The 24,059-nt window shown below is 38.6% G+C and overlaps 1 protein-coding gene across 26 annotated transcripts in view; it reads right to left on the minus strand.

The window, feature by feature from the left end:
* The window catches only part of NRXN3 (neurexin 3), a 1,600,055-nt gene that overhangs the window by 958,946 nt on the left and 617,050 nt on the right, over positions 1–24,059 (minus strand). For 18 of the 26 annotated variants that reach the window (XM_046009316.1, XM_046009309.1, XM_046009315.1 and 15 more), the window contains 2 exons: positions 14,599–14,802; positions 8,377–8,403 (listed from right to left, as the gene is read on the minus strand). In XM_046009316.1, coding sequence (XP_045865272.1) covers positions 8,377–8,403; positions 14,599–14,802 — 231 coding nt within the window. The remainder of the gene's footprint in view (positions 1–8,376; positions 8,404–14,598; positions 14,803–24,059) is intronic. The other 8 variants (XM_046009334.1, XM_046009311.1, XM_046009310.1 and 5 more) reach the window with 1 other exon arrangement.

Here is a 24,059-nt window from a genome sequence, read left to right on the forward strand (position 1 = left end):
AGATAATTCCTAGGTTGGCAAGGTGTTTGCCTATTTTTAAGATGTTTATGTAAAGAAATTCACTCCTTTATTTAGCAATCTTTCCTAGAAGTCAGTAGCTCAATGAACTCTGCTTATATCTATACACCGTGTGAAGACCTGTGTTTTTAGTTTAGTCGGTTTTCTCCTTTCTCCTTCTTTCTCTCTTCTACTTCCTCTGCTTCTTCCTTGGATGAGAAAAAACAGACTCTCCTTTGGAAGCCACTTAATTATAATTTAATTATAATTTCACTCTAACTTCCATCTACTCTTTAATTGGGCACATGAACTCAATCCCTTTACCTGTTCTAAAATCCAGATGAAGAGTTGCTAAAGTGCCTGCCCGAGTGGACTCCTCCACACCAGGAGCTCACTCACATAAAAGAAGCAAACTAAAATATGATACATTTGAAGTAAGAGGGAAAGTGGCCTTGGGTAAAGCAACTGAAGGAGACATTTCTTCGTTTAGGGTCTGCTTTAATCTGTTCTCAAAGGACATTTCCAGAAGTTAGGGGTAGACGGTACTGTAGTTCTAGCTGCTAAGTCGTCATTTGTTTTCTATTAATGGGTATCACATATTGATCTGATAAAGACTGAGCCACCAGCCTTTGTATGGCATGTACATGATTTTAATCACCCCAAGGTCCAAGTGTGAATCTTTAACATAATGGCTCACTACACTATACTACACTATACTTCAACACACTTGTTGAAACCAAAATACAAAATCTCCTAAAAAGAAGATGGCTCTTTTCTCCTCTTGGGGAACTAGCTCTCCTTGCTAATCATGGTTTGCATCAATTTGATTTTTAAATGTGTAACAGGAACGGGCCAAAGAATCTGGACAGTAACGTTCTTAGCCAGAAATCTATATCCTTGTTGCAAAAATTCCTATTGCTCTGACTGTTTTATCTTGGTTCCTATTTAGAGTATATGAAATTGATATTAGAAGATATTAAAGTCACAAATATGTTGACATCATCTAATCAGATCTGTGCATTTTACAGATATTTTCATTTGGGACCACTATTAAGTCTTTACTAAAATGATACTAAGGTTCCAGAAATGAACACAGAAGAACTGATGAAGTTATAATATTTTCATTAGTTTTGGGTTAACATCAAGTGTTTATTTATCAAAATGCACTGAGAGGAAAAAAAATCCTAATATGACCCCATGATTGTCTCAACAATAATCTTATTAATAATGTTACTGATGCTGAATCCAGTGCAACTCTGATGGCCTCGAAAAGCATTTATTACTGCCCTGAGTAATTGGCTGGAAAAAGTAGGATGCTTATTTTACAGGCTCTGTTAAGCTACCGAGTATCGCTTTGGGGATATATAGCCACCCATTCTTTTTTTTTTTTAAGATTTTATTTATTTATTTGACAGACAGAGATCATAAGTAGGCAGAGAGGCAGGCAGAGATAGAGGAAGGGAAGCAGGCTCCCTGCTGAGCAAAGAGCCTGATGTGGGGCTTGATCCCAGGGTCCTGGGATCATGACCTGAGCTGAAGGCAGAGGCTTAACCCACTGAGCCACCCAGGCACCCCTATAGCCATCCATTCTTGAACAGGTATAGTTCTCGAAAGTTCATCTTTTCAGTTGCCATCATCACAACATCGTCGTCATGACGTCATCGTCATCACCACCACCACACATAGAGCACAGACTGTGTCCTAGGTTCTCTTCTCACTCAGACAGGTAGATACTGTAATCAGGCCCATTTTACAACTGAGAAAACTGAGAGTTGAAATGAATTGTCCAAAGACCCATAGATCATTAGCAGTAGAGATAAGAATTACACCCAGCCTGTTTGGAGCCAGAGTTCTGCTTGCTCTTGGTAATTGCAGGAAAGTGCCTCTTTGCTGGGATACTAACATAGATAAAAAGAGTCCAAGAGGGAAATCACACAAAATTACTATAACATATTGCCACCTTTCTACAACACCTGTGCTTACTAGAAAACAAAAACAAGATTAACATGAGAAATGCTACTATAAGAGATTTCGATTTGAAGATTTCTAAGAGAAGTCTGCACCAAAGTTTTGAATAATAATGGTTCCTACGTATACTTGAAGAAGTAAAAGGAAGGAAGGAAAAGGGTGACAATGGCTCTCCTTGGAATCTGTGACAGCAACAGTTTGAAAAGTATTTTAAGAAAACGAAGAAAAAGTTTGATAATAGCGTGTGGCAAGGGTAAGGAGAAACAAACATTCACATATTGCTGGTAGGAATGTAAATCTGTACAACTTCTTTAGAAAGCACTTGGGAAATACCAGTTTTTATATTGCACGTATCTCTTGACCTAGTTAATTCCATTTTTAGGGATTTATCTGATAGACATTCCTATACATGCATGACAAGACTAATAACAAAGGCCAAAGGCATGCTTTTTCTCTTTTTTTTAAGCCGTAGTAAAAAGCTGAAAAAAATCTAAATGTGTTTCAGTAGGGTATTGATTTAATCAACTCTGGTATCTCCATAAAATGCAGTATTATGTGGTCATTAAGAACAAAGGAGACCTTAATATTCTTACATGAAATAGTCCCTAAAATATGTTAAGTGAAAAAGAGCAAAATTCAGAAGTATGTGTTAACACTGTGTTAAGAAGGACAAGGAAGGAAAAAAAGGGGTAGAATAAAGTTAAAACTGTATGTTGTATACTTGTGGATTATATATGAGAGAATATACAAAAGACTGACAGTTTGGGTTGCCTCTGAGAAAGAGAATTTTGGTTCTAGAAAGGCATAAGAGTGAGAATTTTTACTTTTCCTTTGTTCCATGTACAGTTTTTTTTTAACTATTTAAAAATAAAACCATCCTGAATTAGTATTTATTAAGAAGGGTTTAATATTAAATGTCTAGAAAGCATCCTACTGTCATTCTCAAATCTGGCTATTTATTGATACTATTAGTAGACTTGTACTTGGAAGTGTTTTATGTTACAAAAAATATAAAACATTCCAAAGAGAAATAAAATGATGCATTACTTTTTAAAAATCGGGTTTTGAGAAAAGTAGAGCATAATCATTTAGTACGGAAAGAGAAACTCTCAGTTGTGACACTGATAGTTTGAGACACAACACGTTACTATACTATCCTGCTATGGGATTTTCCATCTCCACTAAAACTCTAAGTGATATGGTCAGGCAAATGACTGATAGTCATGGTTATCCAAATATTAGGACAAATACCAAAGAGGGTTTCCAGAATTTCCTTCCCAGAAGACTTTGAATAGTGAAGAAGTCAGCCTTTCTGTTGACCTGAGGTATGTGTTTCTGAGTTAATAGGATGAGCTAAACATTCAGCTCTGGGATTTCTAGATAAACTAGGCCTAAAAATGAAATAGCATAGTCCCAGTACCATAGAGAGGGAAGAAAGAGAAAAAGGAAGCAAAACCCCCCAAAAGTCTACTGCAATAAGCTGCATTTCACCAAGCTACACCTAAATTAAGCGAGAAACACCCACACACTGCTGACTTGGCCAAGACACTGGAAATTGAGTCTGCTTAAAAACAGACTAAGGCACAGAAGCTAACACAAAAGGCAAAAAGCAAGTGCTAGGCTAGCAGGTGCAGGAGAAGGAATATTTAGTAAATACTAGTAGCCTTTAGAGGTAGGACTTGAAGGTATCATATCCTTATGATGTTATTTTCATATAGCTCTTATATAATTGTATGTGTCTACGATTATTCAAAGATAACAGTCAACGGAAGTGGACAGGATTACCAAAGCCGTTCTCTCACTCAAGGGACTACAGGGTCAGTATATTTTTGTATGCCACCCTATTTCTTTTCTCCTTTATAGCTAAGAGGGAAAGAAAAACGAACCTTGTTACAGATAAAGTGAGACTTCAAGTTCAGCGTAATTGGGTGGGGGGGTCTCTACGTTTGCCTAAGTAATCAGGCATATACACAAACTCACAATTTCCTTATGATATATATACCTCTTTTTAGAAAGATTGAGAAAATAACCCTACACAGAGGAATTAGCCTTTCAGAGAAGGGAAAGGCTAAAAAAACAAAAGGATGAAACTGATATTTATTTTTATGTATTTCATTATATTCATTCATGTCATCTGCGTATGTCATTAATATGACTATACTATATTCATTCAAACTATGCTGCACACAGCCTGAAAGGGAGAGAATAAAGTAGGGACCAGGAAATCGAAGGGCAGAGTCAAAATCAAACAAGGTAGAAAACAACAAACCTTCTTCCATACTTTTATTTGAGCGAACGTCCATGAGACCAATAAGAAGTCCATACCTGTTTTCAGAACCGCACACTTCTTAGGGTACCGCCAGCCTCATGGAACTGGAACCATAGGAACAGGTGATTTTCTCCAAAATTCCCCAGAAAGTAGCTCTGTTTTCTTTAGCAGTGATACAGAATGGATATCAGTCTACCCTGTATTTCAGTCACCATGATGACTGCCAACTCTGTTGACCTTTTGCAATTTAAAAGTAAATTCTAAGCTGGAAATTTCCCGATTATATGTTTTTGAATATTCCTGCCAATTGAATCAAATCCAGCAACGTCCCGATTTCAACCTAAGGCCTCGATTTGTACACTCTCTAATATATGTCTGGGAGTAGAAGCCAGAGAAGAACTTATGTGTAGTATTCTTGGAAGATTTGGAAAGGAGGGGTAGCAAGATTTAGAATGAGTAATGGTAAGTATATCGTAGATCTTATGGGGAAAAACAAAGCAGTGGAAAAGAGAAAGAGAGGAAGGCAGTCAGAGAAGCTGATTCGAAACAAAACAAAACAAAACCTGTTCCTCTTCTTGGAAACACTCAGCACAGAGCTGGGCCAGAATCACCAACAGAAGGACCAGACAACAAAGGCCAAAAGAGAGAGACTTTCATCTCAAGATCACTGTCCTCTATTATGACCAGTTGTCTTCTCCTTACACTAGAAGGCCACCCTTCTTTTTCATGTTCTTTTCTCCAAGGAGTCACACAAACCCTTAAAAACAGCTATTTCCCCAAATATTTTGCAGCAGACAAAGAGGAAAAACATAGATGATGTCATTCTGTATTTTACCTGACTTTCCAGAAGACAGGCATTCTAAAAAAGGATTACCGGAAAAGTACATGAACTTAAATTCAAATGTGGTTAAAGCTTAATTCAGTATGTCCCTTGAAGGGAAAAAAAACAGCTCTGTTCTGAAATGTGAGTAATAACATCCTCTGACTTCTATTGAAACGATACCTGAGATGTAAGAGGAAAATCCCTCCCTTTCAAACTCAGGCTACAACTCAATCTCATCACAAAAATTGAGTACGAGGAAGGATCTGCTCACCTATTAGAGAAACAGCTTGAGATGTCAGAACAGACTGAACTACGGACTTGGACATCTAGTCCACAAGGAGAGAGGTCTGAGAAATTCTGATTACCTGGATCTGTTTTAGTTGCCTAGCCTTCTTGAAATTTTCCACCCAAGTGCCAGTAATGCCAGGGATGGAAAAAATAAGATGCATGATAAAAATGACATGCTTTTGAATTGTTAGTTTTTCTTAAAACCTAAGATTCATAAGCTAAATAAGATTCACACTGACTTGCATTCTTCTGCATAATATATCTCTTTGGTCTCAATTCAAGTTTTTTACTCCACATCAACAATTAAAATCGACTTCAAGAAAATGTGTCACTTTCATTTTGTGACTCTCCATTCCCCTGGGTGCACATCTATATATCTCAGCACTCAAAATGTTAGAGTAAAGGACTCCTGCTTTGTTTTGTGTTCTTTGGTTTCTATTCAACTACTGTTCAATTAGTGGCACTATGTATTCTTTCTCTGATGTTTTCCCCAAAATTATCTTCCTCAGTATGTTAAAGGTTTATCTTAAGAATTCAAAATTGATTTCCAAAATCCAATCTTGGCTCTTCACCTAAATATCAAACTAAAACTAGTTATACTCTTTCTCTACTGTGATCAAAGCAGGGAATACATCTTTGCTGACATACATCTTCTCTATGACGGTTTTGGTGGTTCTGAATAGAAAATCTCTTATCACATTTCGAAAACCTGCTGGCGTCTATGTCCTGGAAAAGAGGCATTGCCTGCCTAGAAGAAAGAATTCTGCAACTTGTCTAACGATGACTTTTCATGGCTGTTCAGATGGAATATGGGAAAGTAACTGCAAGCTAAAGTGTGGAGAGAGCACAGAAAGATAAAAGTGTGGACAGAGCGCAGAAAGCAAGTCCAGATACCCCGACTGAACAACTCCTTCAGTTCTCTATTCTGCAAATGAGTGTCTAAGCCAGAAGACGCTAGATTCAACTTAGAATGAGATTTTTCCACCTTCATGCTTTCCATAAATGTACTATAATTTTTGAGAAGCCAAACACAAATAACTACCTACCATATGATTCTATTTATATGAAAAGTCCGGAAAAAGGAAGATTTATAGAGATAAAAGCAAACCGGCAGTTGTCTAGGGCTAATGGTAAGAGCAGGGATGAACTGCAAAGGGACATGAGGAAAATTGGGGGTGAGGGTGGGGTGATGGAAAAGTTCGAAAAATGTGATTGTGGGGGTATTTGGACAACCCTATAAATTTAATAAAAGTCCCTGAATTGTAGGCTTACAGTGGATGAACCTGTGGTATGGAAATTCTATCTCAATAAAGCTGTTTGAAGGAAGAGAAAATGCCAGTCTTTAGGAAAAAAAAGGATGTTTCAATTAGGCTTTTAATGATCTAAATATCATGAGAAATTTCTGGCTAATTAGAAATGGTTAAACACAGCAAAATAGGACATTGCTTAAATTAACTGAAAACGATGCCAAGACAAGCATAAAGCACTCTACTTCAGGAAGTGGTTGTTTATATTGATTTTTTACATTTTTTTTCTTCTGTTAATTTACATAGAATGTTCCCCCTGCCCCCAGAAAAGTGGACTTGGGCTTTATTAATTTATCATCCTGATAATCAATCTCCCAAGAAAGAAGATTAAACTAGTAGCACCTATAAAATATAATGGAATAAACAAGCAAATGAAATATAAAAGTTGGATTATTTCCTATTCTGAATTTGTTCCTACTGAAAGCCCTTAATGAGGAAAGAAGTCAAAAATGAGGGGGAAATACTGAGAATCATGTGTGTTAGATGCTCAACCAATCCAAATTTGACTTCCTGGATCGAGAGGAGGAACATATCCTCAGCTTCCTTTGCGTTTTGGATGGAGTCATGTCTGAGAAAATACGGGCAGAGGTGATGTACTGGGCCATCACTTCCAGGCAAGTCAATAAAAACACACTGCATTATATCCAAGCTCGCTCTCTCTCTTCCTTATGGATATGGCTGGAAGTGAAGACCTCCAAGATGGTAGACCAAGGTCATGAAAGAATCCTAGATGCCTGAATGACTTGAAGAGATCTGGCACTGGCACTGAATTTTGCCTGAAGGAGAAGTAAACCTGTCTTCCGTTGAGCCACTGAAATGCTGGGATTGTTTGTTATAGCTAATTACCCTACTTACCCTGTTAGTGATTTAATTATCTTAACGGATATAAGATGCCATGAGGCTCAAAGTATATTTCTTCCTTTTATCAATTAGACCTATTCTTTCCCTCCTCCCCATCCTTCCTCTTTCTCTTCCGGTTCCCTGACCTCATGACTCCAGTCAATGTTCATTTCTGAGGCAGAGAAAGAAACACATGAGTACTATTCAGCCTGCACTTTGTGAATATCCTACTTCAAGAACCAGAATGTTTGAATGGGATAAAGTAAAAATAATAGGCTGCAATTTTTCATTCAGAAGAGCCAGAATGTTTCTCAAGCCTTTGGTTAAAATGTTGCATTATCACCAAGAACAATGCTTTGTGCCCACCCTCTAAGAAAAACAAAAACAAAAACAAAACAAGAAAACAACAACAAAAAAACCCTACAGTGATAAATGCTGGGAAACAAATGTCAGAGTTGGCAGCCACCTTCTGGGTCATGAACTTTGCTTTTATTTTCTGAAGCTTTCAGTAGTGGAGAAGTGCATTCTGGTTGCTCTAATGCTTTCTGTCCACCCCTGAGGATTATTTCCCCAAAACAACAAATTACCATTTCATTTCATTTTCAAGTTGTTTCCTTATCCAGGTGCCCTTTCCTCCTTTTCTGCATAAAGAGCAAATGCAAGGAAAGAAGAGAGGACCTACCCCAATTCAGAAACCACACCCTGGGCCACACTCAGCCCATGACCCTCACCCCAGCCCTTCATCTTGTCAACCCCTGTTCCCCCCAACTCCATAGTCAGAACACAAAATAATTCAAACAAAAAACAGCTCATAAAACAGTAAACAAAATAAAGTCAGTTTTTCTTTTCTTTAAGAACAAAATGAAACTTGAGGGAAAACTTACTGGAGTTACAGTTTATCCTGATACAGTCTAGATGGGGAAAAATAAATGAAAGATGAAATTGCATCCTTCAAGGTAACAGCTGCAGACATCCAAAAACAATCAGTCCACCCTTCCGGGGACAGACACACGCAAGAAATGTGGCCATTTTATATATATATACGGTATGTACAAGTTTAAGGGTGGGTGTATATGTACAGTATATCGTTTAGTAAAGTTGGATACATATATATATACACACACACACATATATATATACACATATGTATAGAGATATATACTGGTATACATATATATCCACAATAGACACCAAGTATGCCGCTCCTTTTTTTTTTTTTTTTTCAAAAAACCTACTCATTTATATAAAGGATTTCACACCTGAACTTTGAAATATTAATTTTGTTTGACTTGGAAAATTATGCAAAAATTTCCCCACCAAATGCAGATTATAGTCTATGTCCCCCTATAATGATTTTCTCCAAATTTGTCTTTAAAAGTAGCATCAACACGATTTTTGTATTAGTATTCCAAAGATATATCACCAATCTGACACACTGTTTATTTTTTCAAAAAAATCTGTCCATGAAGTTTCTCAGTGCAGTATTTAACCCTTTCTCTTTTTCTGAAAACAAACTCCCTCCACCCTCTTCTTAGCTCAGACCCCAGATGCTATAGAAATTTACGTAGGCAGACTTGCCATTATCCCTAGAGATAAGGAAAGGGTTAATACCACCTGGTCATTTCCTGTCATAAAATGGCCACTTGCAAACAGCTAACCGCACAAACACCCATCCCAGATTTTAGAGAGGTGGAGTTGGGTGGTGGGTCAAAGGAGTTGTATGATGTTATCAAGATGGACTGGGTTCTCTGCTATTGTTTCAAAGGCTCCCAGACCAACCCACTCATGAAGCCCATCTTCGTCTTCCTGCCTGAATGCTCAGACTAAATCAAGTGCCTACAGCATTCAAGGAGAAGGTGAGACAGGTTTATGGGGAGGAGGTCTTGGGCACCTTTGACATCCTACCTATCTCACTCTGTAATTCTGCATCTTGAGGGAAGAAAATTCTTTTTTTTTTAATTTTTAATTTTTTAATAGTAAAGAGAGGCAAGAAAGGGTGGTTAGTTTTCTAGTTCCTGATAACCCAACAGGTTATCCTATGCCAGAGATCTGAGTATCTATCCTTTTATTAACATTTATTTAGAGTCATGAACACTCAGCACAAAAGGTCTAGAGTAGAGTCAATGATTATTTGCAGGGGATTAGGTAGAATGGTTAAAAAAGGTCTCAGATTAGTTGTTACAAATTTGCCCAGTTAAAACTAAATTTGATTTATCATGGTGGGAATTTCAATAAGAATTTGTTTAAAGCTGGATACTAAAAAGCAGAAGACAAGAAAAGGGAAAAAAAAGTTACAGGAAAAAATTACAGTAAGAAACTGAGCTCTTCTGCCTAAGGCTGACCCAGTAGTTTTGGAGGACTTGTCAAGGATAAGGCCACCATTTGAATTTCCCAAAGTAAAAAATTTTAAGGAAGCAAGTGAAAGAGGAACCAGTGGCAAAGGACAGGGCAAAATAAAATTATGGAAATCCAGACAGGAGAAATCTAGAACACCCAATCATTCTGAGGAAGGAGGCGGGAAGCTTATTTGTTCCCCAGAAGAACATCTCTTGAAAAAAATCTGGGTTTGGTTTCGTGCGGTTAGGTTTGTCATGTGTCGTCAACCGCAACAGAAAAGTGGGAGCAAACAGCCCTGGAGCAACTGGTACGATCACCAAACAGAGGAGGCCATGCCCCCGGTGAGGACTGGGAAGGGGGAAGGGCAAGTAGGGAGGAAGGGGTGGGGCTTCCACTACCAGCAGCACCTGCCATCAGCCAAAGCTGGAGAAATGCCCCTTCCTGATATATTCAGGAGACAGGGGAAACAGGTATATGGGCTTAAGAGAGAAGGGAAGAGGAAGAGTGGCCCTAAAGCAACAAATCTGAGAACCGTCAACAAGAGAGGGTTGTCTTCCTTTGTTTCTATGCTGTCGAGAATTTTATTTTTAGTTTTTATTTTATTTTTTTAAGGTTTTATTTATTTATTTATTTATTTATTTAAGAGAGTGCACAAGGGTGGGGGAGGAGTAAAGGGAGAAGGACAAGCAGGCTTCCCAAGGAACATAGAGCCCAACGCAGAGCTGGATTCCCGGACCCTGAGATCATGACCTAAGCAGAAGGCAGATGCCTAATGGACTGAGCCATCCAGGTGCCCTGAAGATTTTATTTTTAGATGAGGACTCAGTCTAGAGAGAGGTGCTGGATTCACTCAAGTGGTTCCATGAACTGAAAGATGTCTCTAAACCAGTGTGAGGACTTGGAGCTTTCCAGAGTGTGGACAACTGATTAAGCCAAGAAGTGACAGATTATTTGGACACTTTACCTGAAGAATAAGTAGATCAAGGGAAAAAAATCCATCCCAGTGCATTGATCATAGGCTCTGAGACGGTATTCTTGATAATGAGGTTGTATTTTTTTCATGAAAAGTGAATCCAGGGAATTGGGCTGGGAAAGCAACTTCCCTTAGATCTATCTTGAGTAGCAGCCAAAGTTCAGTCTCTACCTTATCCTCGGCAAGGTACCCGAGGGGTGTTTGCTTGTCTGTATATGTCTGTGTTGTTCATCCTGTTTCATTTAGATTTTTTTTGTTTTATTTTAGTAAATGAGAGATTATTATTTTCTAGATGAGTAAGCTTTGGATGGAGAGCATGGAAGAGGTAAAAGTTTCTAGGACTTGTGTGTGTTCAACAGTGCACACTGTAAACAGTCGTCAGTAAGCCCGCGTTGCCAGAGAGAAAGCATCTGGAGAATTTGAATGCCATTGACCAAACTGCATGATACTCCCTACGGGCCTCCACCATTGCAGAAGGCTTGCTGGCATTCTGCTGAGGATTCCAAAAGGCCATGAGCAGATGCCAATGCTGACTGACTTCTCAGCTGTATGGCTTAATTCAAACCAGGCACTACAGAACAAAGACTCCCTCTGGGCATGTTTCAAAGGTAACCATCATGAAAGCAGTGAGAAGTCATCAAGACTGCCACATCATTGAGCCACACAGGATTGACCTGTGGAGATAACAGATAACCCATGTTGATTTAGCATTTTAGAAATCCAGGTTCTAGTCTGAGCTCCACTATGGACTTTTTATGTTAGCTTTGAAAAGTCCTACATTTCTTTCTTTGTCTCACATATGTGAAAGAAAGCATAAAAACACTTCCCTGGTTTATCTCACAAGATTACTGGCTGACTGAAATAAGGCTTTTAAATCTTTAAATGTACTATAATCATAAAATGTTATTATTGTATTTTTAATCATAAGGGATCAAAAGATTTCAAAAACGGACTGTGTGTTGTAAGACCTTTCTGACACCAGCTCTTACCACACCTGGTTGTCTTCAGAGAGCAAGGCCCTTGGGAAAGCCTAGTCTTCTGGACATTTAGGAGATGGATACATTACATCAGAGAAATACTAGGCTTTACATCATGAGCGTATATGCATGACCAATTTGAAACAAACTGTATTATCATTTGTGCATAGGCTAGAAAGGAGACATACTTGAAATGGTGAACAAAATGATCACCTGAAATTAGTTCTTTTGGAGTAAGTGTGCATGCAAACCCTCCTTAGAGATGTTTTCTTCTCTAATGAAGGAAAGAGAAATATGAACTCATATAGGGAGAAAACATTCACGCAAGGGTATATTTTGGCGAGGGAAGGGAAAGAGAACCTTTAAACAAAGCATGAATGTAAAGAGTTTCGTATACATAAGCACAGGGAATTTCAGTTCGGTTTTCCAGGTTAGGTTTGAAAGTAATGTAAGTAAATTCAAACCAGTCGTTCTGGTGAACCACACTCTTCAGGGAAAAAAAGAAGTCACTATTGCTTCTGAAAAGTACAGGGCTCTCCAACTCCATCGTGCCTAAGATATCTCAGCTTTGGAGGAGTTAGACTGAGTGTATGCTAAAAGGAATCAAGAGGCAAATGTAGTTTTTTTGAGAGGCACTTCTCCTAGATTTGGGGCAAACAGAAAAAATGTTTCTAGGAATACACATGGGAATTCTTACTAACCGCATGTGCGTGTATGTGTTCATGTTTGTGTGTGAGTGTGTATAAGAGAGAGAATCTGTCCATTTCCTTCCTCATCCCCTTTTATCTTCCCCCACTTGTATCTCCTTCTGAGATATGAAAACTACCACCATCGGCTCTCTCATTTTATAAAACAATGTCTAAGAAGGAACATCTATTTTCTGTTTAGCGATGGTATACATTTCCCTGGGACCCCACGGGGCTAATCATGCTTGCATACATGCTTCTCTCTTACTCTGAAATAGATGTAGAGTTAAAAACTGTCTTCATCTTTTTCTGTGAACTATTTAGGATGTTATGTTCATTTTGTTGTTTATTTGTTTTTATTTAATTTTTAAGTTTCTTCTGCTATTTTTCAGGAAAGTAAATGATCAGCTACTGGTTGTTGGTTTTAGGTTATACACACTGTTTGGTTGGTTTGTGGGAGGTAGGGAGGACGGTGCAGGGAAGGGAGGCGGGAGGGACGGGGGTATGCCAGCCCCTGCAGGCTGCTCAGTACGCTCTGTTCTCAAGGCTGTTTGCTGTGCGGGCCGCAGGCTTTGGGCCTTTGAAGGGTTGAATACCATCTTTTGATTTACCATGGCTGATGGTGGGAAGGACTGAAAACTCAAGAACACAAAGATCCAGCGAAAAGAAAAACAAAACTCGAAATAACCAAACACACACATACACACACCAAAGAAAAACCAACAGACACACTGACAACAGAAATCAAATGAGCTTGGACAAGAAAAGGGCAGAGTGTTGTAAAAGCTACAAATTGGAAGAAAAAAAAGACATAGGTGAAGCCACTGCTCAAAACAGTCCTCTGTGTCCTAGAGATTTTCAGGATCGTAGTGTAGGCATCTTCCAAGTGCGACCAGTCAACCTGACAGCAGGTAAGACTGGTGTGGATTCCAAACTCCACCTTCCCACTAGGCCAGCTAAGGTTTTATGTGGTCTTGTTTCTGGTACAGTTGTCCGTCATGTCTTCCCCATGCCTCTGACAAACCATTTCACTGGAATCTTTATAAAGAGGCTCTATACCCAAACATACACCCCCAAAATCCCTGGCTTAGGAAGGCTGGACTCAGCCATACCACTCATCCTATTGACACAGGGCACTGACTTTCTACCAAGTAGAAATGAGGTTGGTTTCTTTCCTTCCAGAAATCAAGAGGTTCCCATCCTTCAAAGAAGACAGTTAGAAATCAGTCAAGGTCATCAGCAGAAGCAAATGTGATGCCACCAGGAGGAGAGTTTTCAAAGTATCTATTACAGGTAATTATAGTAGAAGAACAGATATTCTCCCAATAAAGCTGAGAATTTGAAATTGTCATAATTTTTCAATATCAAGGATGGAGGAATAGGTGAGTGACAGTGGACAGGGCAACCTGGATAAAAGGGGCTGCTAGACGATGGGGAAGAATGTTAGGAAGGAAAAAGGGGATCGTATCAGGAACCACATTCTCCTTCCACATGTCAGAGACTCTACAAACTTACAGAATTATTTCTCCAATGGGACAACAGAAACAATCTGACTTGTCCTCCCCACCAGGAGAAAGCATAAGGAAATAGCAGTGCCCCAGAATTCCCCATTTGTGGAGAAAGAAACAATGCACCTTTCATCCTCCTCACAAAGCTTAGTTCTCTTCAACCCCAATGTCCCGTTTTGCCTCCATTTGATGTCTTATCTCTGCCCCCGGCTTTGACTGTTTTGAGTGGTGACCAAGGAGTCAGACTTAATGGCAATGTGATTGATCAAAAGATGGACCAAAGTAGCGTGTTTTACACAAAGCTAACCGGTTCCAAAAAACCAAGAAAGGAAACTTAAAAAATAAATAATCTAGTAAAAAAAAAAAAAAAAAAAAAACCAAAACCAAAACCAAAATCAAAAACAAAAAACCACCACTGTCAGAAACCAGAAATTGACATCAAAACCTCATGCAGAAACAAGAAGAAGGTGTTTGTTGCTGTTGGGTTTTATCCTTGGTCTATTAAACAAGAGGTGAGCAGCTAACTTTTAAGAAACAAACAAAGAATTCAATCAAACCAATGAAAATCAGAAAAGAAAGGGAAGACAAGCCCAAACAAAGTGGCGGAGGGTACTTCATACGATACCTAAGTTAACCATGAGCTTGACACGCCCCCCATCCAGCTCCAAACGCAGGGTGTCCGCAGAGTCCCTGGAGGTAGTAGCCACCAGCAGCCCATAAGCTCGCTGGGACATGAAGCGGAAGGAGACATCCTCTGCCTCGGTGTGCATGACCATGGGCATGATGATCTTCATGTACATGCTGCCATCGTAGCTCAAGATAGACGCCTCTGCAAAGAAGAACGGAGGAGATTGTCAGGATGAAGGATATCAGAGGTTCCCTTGACTTCCAGGGTGAGGACAGTAGGGTAGAGAGGGCATGAAATTTGTAGCCAGGTTATTCATGTTGGATAGACCTCCAGTGGCCACCACTTTCAAGCTATGGGACCTTGGGAAGCCCACTGAAATTCTGAGGGCCTATTTCCTTGTTTGCCTTTACAAGGCATACAATGGCACAGGTCCCTGCCGAACCATGCTCATAAACTTATCGAGTGTGCCAAATGAAATAACGGATGTGAAGATGTTTCATAAACGTGAAAGTGCCCCCCACAAATATTAAGTGATTTCATTCCATGTGCTATAGACAAAAAAAAAAAAAAAAAAAAAAAGCATGAAACAAAACTTAGCCTCCTGAAAGTATTTCATGAAGAACAGGAGGAAAGCAGCAATCTAGAACCACCACAGCAAACAGACATTTGTCAGAACTTCTAGAAGGAGGAAAGAGCGGCAGCCTGGTCTGGTCCCCCCACAGCCCTAAGTGGCCAGGCACTGTATGAGTTTGTCTGAGTCATTCAAAGAGGATCTACAGAAACAGAGCTAGAACTACCAACACAAAAAGATGATATCCCAGTAATTCTGTTTTTATTCAAATAGTGCTTCTCTGAGGAAGGAAGAAACTTGCTTTTGTTTGATGCCTTCTCTAGTGCAATCGCTTTGGCCAGGAGCACCCCCACTCCACCCCATTGTGTTAACTCACTTTGTGCTACAATGTGGATCTACTCTTCCTACTTCAAACAGAAAACCAAGGCTCCTGGAGGCAGATGTTAACATCTCGAAGTCAGACATCCTGGATTTTAAGCCAGTATGTCCAGTACAAAGCCTAGGTCTGTTTACACCACCATGCTTCTCAAATGTGAATTTGTTCAATTGTTCATTTAGCAGATATTTTTAGAGAACACAGGAAGAGAAAATCACTTAAAAGCCTACGACACCAACCTGCCACTGGGCTCAGTATCTGGCCCTGAGTAGGCCCTCATTAAATATTTGCTGTTGCCAAATATTTGCCAAATTCTACCTACCTACATGTACTATGGAGGGTTTAAAAGTGAAACAGAAAAGGCCCTTGCTCTGAAAGGGGATATGGCATGTGCAATTCACTGTACTAGAGTATAAAAATGGTTAAATGAGGGGGTAGGAGAAGAATAAATGAAACAAGATGGGATCGGGAGGGAGACCAATCATAAGAGACTCTTCATCTCACAAAACAAACTGAGGGTTGCTGGGCGGTGGGGGGTAGGGAGAGGGTGGTTGGGTTATGGACACTGGGGAGGGTATGTGCTATGGTGAATGCTGTGAAATGTGTAAACCTGGCAATTCACAGACCTGTACCCCTGGGGCTAATAATACATTATACGTTTATAAAAAAATTAAAAAATTTAAAACAAAATGGTTAAATAACCCAGGAAATATATACATCAGTAATAGGGGCACTCAGAGGCGAGAGACTGCGGCAAGTGAGTAGAGAAGTGGGGTAGAGTTCGAGATGCTCTTAGTTTGTAATGAAAGAGGAGATGGTATCAGATTCGTCAAGAAGGGGAATATTCAGACAAAACAGTTTAACAGAAGCACTAAGCATATTTTGATAAGTACTTATACAACAGTTTTTGAGATTGCAATAAAATCAGTGGACTTGGGTAGATACTGGGACGTAAGTGAATGGTTTTAGATCATGCAATACCATGAAGCATTCATTTCTGATACTGTGCACCAGGAACTCTTTTTGGTGTTGTGCCTGTAACAGTGCACAAAACAGACATTTTCTGCCCTCACGTATAAAAGAAATCAGAATGGGAAGACCAGGCCAACCACATGGAATGCACTCAAGATAGTCTATGTCATCATCATATCACCGCCCTATTTATAAATACACTTGCTCATTCCTGAGAAGCAACCATCACCTGGTAATACCCAAGACATGCTAATTGCCATACATTACCATCTGCAAACTCTAAAAGGATCACAAATAAAGGTGTAACAGTTGCAGACACTATCACAATAAAAGATATATTACGAAGGTGTATTCTTAGATGGGAAACATAATCTCAATTTAACACATGCTCCAGATGTGAAAGAAACTATCTCCTGGAAGAACAGAGTCAAAGAAGATTAAAAATGAGACCTAAAATTTATTGAGCACTTCCTGTTTGCCTGGTGCTTTCTAGACCTTTACATGCATTAAGACACTGGATGCTTACAAGAACACCACAAAGAAGACAGTATCAGTATTAGATTTTGTAGGATAACAGGTCACACAGCTAACAAGTGGTAGAGTTGGGAGTTGAATACTGACAGGCTGATTCTTGTGGCTCTATCCTTAACGATTCTGCCAAATTGTAAGAGGGCTATGCTAGGAGCAAACCCATGTTTCTAAGCACTGAAAGAATATCCATAGTGACTCATGGTAGAGTGTGGTGTTCGTGTGTGTGTGTGTGTGACACATACATGTTATTATTTAAAACTATACATTATTTATGAACATAGAAAATTATACGAATATAGATAATACATCTCTAAATATGTTACATTTATATGTTATATGAATATGCATAATGCTTTATGTTGGTATAATTATGAACACTATCATTATTACTATGTACCTTCCACTATACACACCCACACATATGCATACTCCTTTTTAAAAGAGATTATTCAGTGAGTCATGAAATGGTTGTTAGGATGTATTCAACTTAAATACAATCCAAAAGTAATGGTCACTTTTATCCCTCTGGATATGTCTAGTGCCAGAGCATGTATAAATAAATGCATCTTTAGGTCAATATTGGTAGTATCAGAGAATAAGTTTCATATGAGTATGTCGTTAAACAGCTAGTGGTACAAAAAAGTTTGCATCTCGATGTGTACCTTTGTGAGCATTTCCATGAGTATGTTCTATGATCAACCTAGTATTTTTTTAAAAGATTTTATTTATTTATTTGACAGAGATCGCAGGTAGGCAGAGAAGCAGGCAGAGAGAGAGGAGGAAGCAGGCTCCCCACTGAGCAGAGAGCCTGATGCAAGGCTTGATCCCAGGACCCTGATCATGACCTGAGCCGAAGGCAGAGGCTTTAACCCACTGAGCCACCCAGGCACCCCTGATCAACCTAGTATTTTTTAAGGGGAGTGTGATGAAGCAGAAAATTTAATACAAGAATCAGCTGAAAAAAAAAATCCATTCCAGGATTCTTATTAATTTGCTTAAAAAATTTCAAACATAAGGAGCACTATGAATAGAGTAATACTTTGAGGGAGAAAATGAGTCTGAATAAGGAAAGTTATAGAATCTTAAACCTGTTGGATTACTGAGTTTTGAAAGATCGTACCACGGGATGCCCACATAATAGTACTCACACAGTTTCCCTATTTTGTTCCTCTTTCCTTGTTTAATATCTCCTTTCATCTTAAATGAATATTTCCTAACATACTAATTCCATTCATTTAATGATTCTTTACTATATTTTTGAGCTACTTTCTTAGTGGTTGCCCTAATAGACAATATTACAATTACAATATACATCTTATCAAAATATACTTCATATTTATACTCACTCAATTCCTGTAAGATACAGAAACTTTACTTACATAGCTCTCTCATCCCTTCTTCCTTATTTTGTTATTCTTATCCACATTATGTCTATAAATGTTACAAACCCAACAATACTGTGTTATAATGATTGCTCTTTTAAAACATATGTCTTCTGGGGGCACCTGGGTGACCCAGTTGGTTTAAGCATCCAACTCCTGATTTCAGCTCAGGTCATGATCTCTGGATTGTGAAGTCCAGCCTGCACTGGGATCCACACTCAATGGGGAGTCTGCTTGAGATTCTCTTTCTCCCTCTTCTCCTCCCTCTCTCTCTCAAAAATAAATGAATTAATTAAATCTTCAAAGAGAAATTTTTAAAAAACACGTCTTCTTAAGAAAAGAGAAGGAGAGCTCAAATACATTTATGGAGTTTTTTTTTTTAATTAAGCTTATTATTTACCATTTCTGTCTCTCTTCATTTCTTCTTGCAGATTCAAGTTACCATCTGGTGTCATTTCCTTTCTTAAATATAGCTTCATTCATTTGTGGTTTATTGTCAAATATATCACAATTCTATACGTTATAAGCCCAACAATACAATTTTATAGATATTGTTTCATGCAATTGTGTTTTAAATCAGCTAAGAAAAAAAGAAAAAGAAATGGGTAATTATGTTGTCTGTTATCATTACCTGCATAATTACCTTTACTGGAGCACTTTGTTTTTTCACATAGATTCAAATTACTGTCTGCTGTCATTTCCTCTCACCATGAAGGATAAAAGCAGTGAGTAGTTTGTATAACTACTAGGCAGGTATCCTAGCCGTGAACTCTGTTTGAGTTTACCTGGGAATGTCTTTATTTGACCCTGACTTTTAAAAGACAGCACTGTCAGATAGAGGGATCATGACTGACACTCTTTGTGTTCTAGCACATCAAATGTTGTCTTGCTGCCCCTGGCCTCCACTGTTCTGAAGAGACATCAACTGTTAATCTCACGGCAGCACGCTTGTATGTGACAAGTCATTTCCCTCCTCCTGCTTTCAAGATTTCTTCTTTATCTTTGGCTCCCAACAGTTTAATTTAAGTGGGTCTGTATGTATATCTCTTTGAATTTATCCTACTTAGAGTTCATTCAGCTTCTTTGCTGTGTAGATTCATGTTTTTCATTAAATTGGGGGAATTTTCAGTTATTAAATTTTTGAATATTTTTTCTGCCCCCTTCTGTCTCCTTTCTTCCCAGCATTCCCATCTTACATATGTTAGACACTTAACAGTGCCCCACATTTCTCTGGCACTCTGTTTATTTACCTTTATTCATTTTCTTTCTTCTATTCAGACTGTAAATAATCTCTTTTGATCTATCTTCCAGTTTGCCAATTCTTCTGTTGACTCAAATCTATTCTTGAGTCGCTCTAGTGAATTTTTTGTTTGGATTCCTGCACTTCTGAACTCTCAATTTATGTATTATGTATATAATATCTCCAAATGGAAATATTGAAGTTGAAAATAATATAATATATATACATGTAATTTGTATCTCTTTATTAATACTCACTCTTAATGATTATCTTGCTTTCCTTTTCTTTAAGTGTAATTTCCTTAATCCTTTTAGTATATTTAACATAATAGCTTCCCTAGAGTCTATCTGCTAAGTCCAACATCTGGAACCCCTCAAAGGCAATTTCCATTTCCAGCATATATTCCTGCGTGGGGGTCACACGTTCCCATTTCTATGCATGTTTCACAATTTTTTGTTGAAAACTGGACATTTTTGGTAATAGACTGTAGTAAGTCTGGGTACTGCTCCCCACTCCTCCACCTACCACCACCAGAACTAGTTCTTGTTGTCTGTTCATTTCTTTATTTGTTTAATGCCTTGGCTGAATGAATTTCATGATTCACACTTTCCAGGCAGTGTGACGGCTCTAATTTCCTTGCTCAGATATTTCCCTGTTTTTATCTTTCAGCCTGCCTTCCTATATGTTGTCCCTAGGTCAGTATAAGCCAGTTATTTGTAAAATACTATATATACTTAAGTCTCTGTAGTCAATTTTTATCCTTTCTCTGTTAGATGTGTGTGAATTGGAGACTTCTTTTGCAGTTCAGAGAGTGTAAGATTTTGCCTCATGTTCAGATAGAGACTAGTACTTAGAAGTTGCCCCTTCTGCCAAATTAGTTATGTGACTGCACTGTTTTGGCTCTCACATTTTTCTCCCTTCCATCTATAATCTCCCCTTTCCTTTCACTCAGTTACTTTGTTTTAAATTTTTTCCTTTGAATTCTTGTAGCGCTAAGATTTCTTAAGTTATTCTATACTGCTACAGAATATAGCTCATGGGAAATTCTTCTGTCCTTTATTTGCTTCTAGATCAAATTCTTAGAATTTTCTAAGCTACATCATGTCCTTTATTTTTATTTTATTTTATTTCTTCTGCTGTTTTGTATTTGCATTCTCATGTCATTGACTTTCCTGCTCATACTCAGGTGACTCTGTCCAGAGTTTCTAACTGTTCAGACAAAGGTTCAGGGACTTGACTTCCAGATCCATCTACATTTGAAAGGTTTCATATTTTTAGCTTTACACACTCATTTTTTTGTAGCTTCAGAGATGGTAAAATATGGGAATGAAATGAGGGGGGAAATGAAAAGCTCAGGCAAGACTGTGTGCAACCTTCTTTTAGCTGCCAAGTCTGTGTTCTCATTTCTGAAGCTTTGTTAAGTGCCTGGAGCAGAAGTGACCCCACCTGGTTACAGAGTGTGTCCCAAGGCAATGGAGAGGGATGCATTAGGACTACTGATCCATTTATCCCTCATGACTTATCTTTTTATTATCAGACCCACTGTCTGTTTCTGTTACATGTGTTCCCCCACCACTACCACCACTGCCATTTCCACTACTCTTCACTCAAAAGTAGGACCAGATAAGAACATCTACTCAGTCTATTTCTCTTCTCTCTATAAAGGTATTAGGGGAAATTTTCAATACTTTTATCAACTAGACAGTATCATACCTGAGGAGCAGAGGCAGGTTTGGTCTCATCCTGCTTAACCTTTCCTCTTGCCTTTGCTTTCAGATCATTTATCTTTCTCCTACCTTTTGAGATCTAGGACACTGAGTTCTACTTCTTTCCTTACTTGAGGCTAATGATTATTTAACTGGCATATTCTTTTTTGTTTAACTTGAAAGAGGGTATTTCTGGCAGGCAACTTTTCCTTACCATCTTCCTACTGATACTTTTATGGCCAACCTTGTATAAAAAGTACCATTAAATGATCACTCCCCTCACCCTCTTCTCTTTTTTTACCTTCAAGGCATCTTCTTGCTCATTCATCAATCTATTGACCTTATACACTCCTTAAGTGTGTTTTATTCTGACAAAACCTCCCAAATACACAGATTGCTTCCTCTGCACCCAAACTGGGTTGATCTTAAACAGTGTGCAAATTTATACAGGAATGCCTGCCAGCTTCTAATTTTGTATTTTGCAGCAGCAGGAACAACAAAGATCTCTAGCTTCAAGCAGACCCAACAGTAGCCAACAGTTCTGGGGAATCAACAAAATTAATGTAGGGCAATATCTTCCCTCTTGTGGACAAGGCTGAAAAGAACTAGCCTTTCACATTCTCAAAATGCTGCCAATACATAAGGCATATGGGCTTCTCTTACCCCAAACAGAGCACTATAAAGCTATGACAAAAATTTTGATACACATTTTTCACTTTAAGAAATGCAGGTATGTATTTCCCTGATGCCGAGTGACGTGGAGCACTTTTTCATGTGTCTGTTGGCCATCTGGATGTCTTCTTTGCAGAAATGTCTGGAGAAGAGTAAATGAAACAAGATGGGATTGGGAGGGAGACAAACCATAAATGACTCTTAATCTCACAAAACAAACTGGGGGTTGCTGGGGGGAGGTGGGATTGGGAGAGGGGGAGCGGGCTATGGACATTGGGGAGGGGAGGCGAACCATAAGAGACTATGGACTCTGAAAAACAACCTGAGGGTTTTGAAGGGTCAGGGGTGGGAGGTTGGGGCAACCTGAGGGTTTTGAAGGGTCAGGGGTGGGAGGTTGGGGGAACAGGTGGTGGGTAATGGGGAGGGCACGTTTTGCATGGAGCACTGGGTGTTGTGCAAAAAGAATGAATACTGTTACACTGAAAAAATAAATAAAATGGAAAAAAAAAAGGAAAAAAAAAAGAAATGCAGGTATGTACATGTGCATATTTTTTTAGTATTATGGATAGAGGGAGGAAGGAAGGGTTAACAGGGGATACAAAAACTCTGGTTTGTTAAAAGATGTATATTTTTTTAAATAAAAGATTTATTTAACCAAAGAATTCATTCAGCTTTTCTTAAATAGCAAATTTTTCTACTGAATTCCAAATGTAACTTAATTTATAAAAATTAAACATAACACAATTCATCAGGATAAATCTAGTCACTGCTTGCAAAAATATTTTCTCATTCATTAAATGATTAATATTTAATATGTGCCAAATACTGTGCTGAAATGGGAGTGGATGTAATATGGCTTCTGTCTTTAATGAGCTTATGATAAGTTGGAATTATAGACACAAACAGGTAAATTATTATACTAAAGAATGAACAAAGTGCTGTGGGAACTTAGTTCAGGTGTCTATGTGTTTGTCTAGAGTTTTTAGGGAGGAGGGGTATAACTTGGTTTCAAGAATGAGACAGAATGAACAACAAAGTGGGGACGGGAAGGCCTTCCAGCTGGGGGAACAGCATATGTACAGGGGCAAAGTTGACAAGGGCATAGAATAAAATCATATATTACAGCATCTGATAAATGGTTATGGGGAGGTTCAATGTGCCTAATGTAGAACAGATTTCTCAACTGTGGCAATACTGGCACTTTGAACCAGATAACCTCAAGTTGTGGGAGGGGTCTTGTGCACTGTAAGATGTTCAGAAGTAGCCTTGATGGCCACCAAGTGAAGACGCCATTAGCATTCCCTCCAGTCATGACAACCAAAAATGTCTCCAGACATTGCCAAATGCTTCTTGGGAGATAAAAATCAACCCACCTGAGAACCACGATAGTGGTTTCATATGGACTCAAGCATTTAGATTGAAGTGGTAAAGTTAAAACTAAAGATATATGTAGAGGGTCCACTATAAGAGACTGAATAGTCACAATTAAGAAGTTTTGATATTAGTCAACATAGAAGGGTTTTAGGCAGGAAGGAACATGATAAGACTTACTTTTCAGGCTAACTCTATTGGTGAAAGAAAGACAGAATAGTGTGGTGAGAGACCAAATGCAATCTTATCCAATTTTCTTCCAGACAGCTCTATCTTTTAAACATGTTATGAAATTTCAAAACATACTATTGGTAAAAGGCAGTGGTAGGTTTCTGAGAATTATTTTCTGAGTCCATTCAAGAAAGCTCTATTGTACCCTCCTACACTTTTGGTGGGACTGCAAGCTGGTGCAGCCAATCTGGAAAACAGCATGGAGGTTCCTCAAAAAGTTGAAAATAGAGCTACCCTACGACCCAGCAATTGCACTACTGGGTGTTTACCTTAAAGATACAAATGTAGTGATCTGAAGGGGCACATGCACCTAAGTGTTTATAGCAGCAATGTCCACAGTAGCCAAACTATAGAATGAGACTAGATGTCCATCAACAGATGAATGGATAAAGAAAGTGTGATATAT

This window comes from Meles meles, chromosome 6 (genome assembly GCF_922984935.1).
Source record: "Meles meles chromosome 6, mMelMel3.1 paternal haplotype, whole genome shotgun sequence".
NCBI lineage: Eukaryota > Metazoa > Chordata > Mammalia > Carnivora > Mustelidae > Meles > Meles meles.